The 2,978-nt window shown below is 57.2% G+C and overlaps 1 protein-coding gene across 1 annotated transcript in view; it reads right to left on the bottom strand.

Moving 5' to 3' along the window:
• Window positions 1-405: 405 nt before the first annotated feature.
• Window positions 406-2,978, bottom strand: part of LOC102866282 — a 4,887-nt gene continuing 2,314 nt past the window's right edge. Inside the window, exons 4-6 of the mRNA XM_006897964.1 lie at window positions 2,184-2,347; window positions 847-1,025; window positions 406-698 (exon numbers count right to left, since the gene is read on the bottom strand). Of these exons, the coding sequence (XP_006898026.1) occupies window positions 406-698; window positions 847-1,025; window positions 2,184-2,347 (636 nt within the window). The remainder of the gene's footprint in view (window positions 699-846; window positions 1,026-2,183; window positions 2,348-2,978) is intronic.

The following is a 2,978-nucleotide window of genomic DNA, read 5'->3' as shown; positions in this document are numbered from 1 at the left end:
GGTGGATGGATGGGGGATGGATGGATGGATGGATAAATAGATGGGTAGACAAATAGATGTATGGATAGAGATGAGTGGATGGATGGATGGATGGATGCATGGATGGATGCATGGATGGATGCATGCATGGGTGGAGAGGTGGAGAGATGGATGGATGGATGGATGGATGGATGGATGGATGGATGGATGGATGGATGGGAAGGGGCAGGGTGGGGCAGGGCTTAGAGGAAGGGGAGGAGTTCCGTGAAAGCAAGGGGTCGCTCTGTGAGAGGAGGAAATCAGATGGGCACAGGGTTCCCACAGGACTGACTGCAGGCCCAGCGGCCACGGGACAACGTGAATGACCGTGATGACAGAGACGAGGAAGGGGGACAGTACAGCCCCAGAGCTGCTAGCCACGCCTCCTCATGGGTGACTGCTGGGGAATAGGGGGGAGGCCCCGCCCCCAGGGTAGCGCTCTGGGAACCCTCCTTCCTCTCCCCGAGGCCTGAGCCGCCGCAGGACCAGGGCCGTGCGCAGGACGTGTTGTCTGTCTGTCCATCCATCCATCCATCCAGGTCTGACTGTCCTCTGCCTCATGCAGCCATAGAGGACGTGGGTGTGGCCACTGCGGGGGAAGTAGGGGGTGCCCTCTTCCAGGGTCCCAGCATTGGAGCATCCAGTCTCCTTAGGCCCACCCTTGACCTCCATTCTCTTCACTAGAGCCACATGGCCACCCACAACTGTCCACATCTGGGGTGCTCCACCAGGGCCCACAATCAGGAAAGAAGTCCTCTCCTCAGCCTAAACCCTCTCTGTCCTATAGTGTAAACTCTTAGACTTGACCCTGACTGAACCTGCCCACACCTCCAACCCTTGGGCAGTCCCAGCGGCCCCTGCACAGCTCCTCCGACCTGCGGTCCAGCGCCTCCCTCCTCCGGAACCCAGACTGAGGAGGCGTGCAGGGGAGGGACGACTCCAGGGGCTGCACGGAGCTTCTCCCAGGCCATTGTCCCAGCTGTGCTGGGTTGGCGGTTTTCCGCCGCCTGGTGGACAACACTGGCACTGTTTGGGCAGAGGACCCCGCCTTCTGAGCTGGGTCCCATCTGAACCTTAGCTTTTGTTGTTTTATGTAGTAGTCAAGTCAATTCTGACCCATAACTGCGCCCTGGCCCCACAATCCCACAGCTGGACCCCTCTATCCCAAGGTCCATCCACAAGTGTCCGTGTCTGGAAACCCGAGCCCAACAGCTGCTCCCTGGCCTTTTCACAGCTGTGAACTTTCAGAAGCAGGTGGCCAAGCCTATCTTCGGAGGCACCTCTTCCAGGGGGAGTTTTATCTAGGGACACAACCCAGGCTCTATGCATGTCCTCGTTAGGAACAGGGCAAGGTCCAGGGGTGCCGGATCTGGGAAGAGAAGGTGCTCCAGGCTCCCATCCCCCCAATAACCGGTTGTCACGTGCCCCACAGCACAGGGCAGGTGGGCGAGGATTTCCCAGGAGACGGAACTTGGGGCTCAAAGTCCAGAAAAGCTGGACACAGAGCAACACAGACAAGGCTGTCACGTGAGGGAGTGTTTAATCAGCTCGGAGCATCTAGGAATTGAGGCTCTTCAACTTCCAAACCAACCCAGGCAACACCCACATCACCCCAAAGGCATCCTCCCCAGGGGAGAAACTGAGTCAGAGAGCCTGAGAGTGCTTCCTTCTGCGGGGCTCTGACCAGTTCTGGAGAGGAAGCAGCAACAGCAGCGCTGGGCCGAGCTGGTTCTCAGGTAGCACCGGGGCCGGAGAAGGTCTAGGCCAACAGGCATCAGCCAGAGGAAGAGAAATCAGGCAGTGGGTCATAGTGACACTGCCAAGAGATTGGCGAGGTCTGGGGGCTTGTCCTGACGCACTCTGGTGGCACTGCGGTCACAGCACACAGCTGCTAGCCAAGAGGTCGCTGGTTCGAGCCCACCACTGCTCCACAGGAGAAAGGTGAGGCAGTGGACTCCCCGAAAGACTTCCGGCTCTGACAGCCCAGCAGAATGTTCTCTGTGCTCCAGGGTCACCACAAGCCTTCGTGAGGGAACAGGGGGCCTCCGAGGCCTCTCAATGGAGCCACTTCATCATCCTTGGGTCCAAGGTGTTGTGCATAGGGTGTGGAAGGGGCGTTGGACATCTCTGGGGGCTGCCTGGAGGCGGTGGCCGGAAGCCCTCACATGGCCGTGTTCTTGCCTCTGCTGTCTGTGCTGTCCTCTTCCTCCTCCAGCTCCAGCCCCAAGTTGCTCCTCCCTTCCTTGCCAGCCTTCTCCTTGGTCTTCTCGGCCTCTTCCTCCTCGTCTTTCCTGTCCTCTTTCTCCTTCTTCTTCCTCTTCTCACCCTTCTCTTCTCTGTTGTAGGAACGAGAGAGAGAGAAGCAGACTCGAGTGAAAAGCAGGGTTGCTCCGTTTGACGGACACTCCCCTGGGCCAGGCCTTTGTGACAAGTGTTTTATCAGCAGTATCTGTGCAGGCATCCGAGCACTTACGGAACACTTACACCCCAAAACAGCCCTGAATGGTCTTCTGAGTTCTCATTTACGAAGGCCAAAACCAAGGCTCACTTGCCTCATCTAGGGCGATGAGGGATGGTGGATGGATGGATGGATGGATGGATGGATGGATGGATGGATGGTGGATGGGCGGGTGGATGGACAGTGAATGGATAGTAGATGGTGGATAGTGGGGTGCTTGGACGGTGGATAGATGGATGATGGATGGACAGTGAATGGATAGTGGATGTGTGAGTGGGTGGATGGACAGTGGATAGATGGATGGATCAATGGAAAGATGAATGGATGGATGGATGGTGTGAATGGATGGTGGATAGATGAATGGATGGGTGGATGGGTGGATGGATGGATGGATGGATGGGTGGATGATGGATGGTGTGAATGGATGGTGGATGGTAGATGGGTGGGTGGATGGTGAATGGGTGTGGATGGACAGTGAATGGATGGATGGATGGATGGATGG

This window comes from Elephantulus edwardii, unplaced genomic scaffold (assembly GCF_000299155.1).
Source record: "Elephantulus edwardii isolate Elephantulus edwardi_28Jun2011 unplaced genomic scaffold, EleEdw1.0 scaffold00217, whole genome shotgun sequence".
In the NCBI taxonomy this organism is placed as follows: domain Eukaryota; kingdom Metazoa; phylum Chordata; class Mammalia; order Macroscelidea; family Macroscelididae; genus Elephantulus; species Elephantulus edwardii.
The sequence above is the reverse complement of the archived record's forward strand: the minus strand, read 5'-3'. Positions and strand labels throughout refer to the sequence as shown.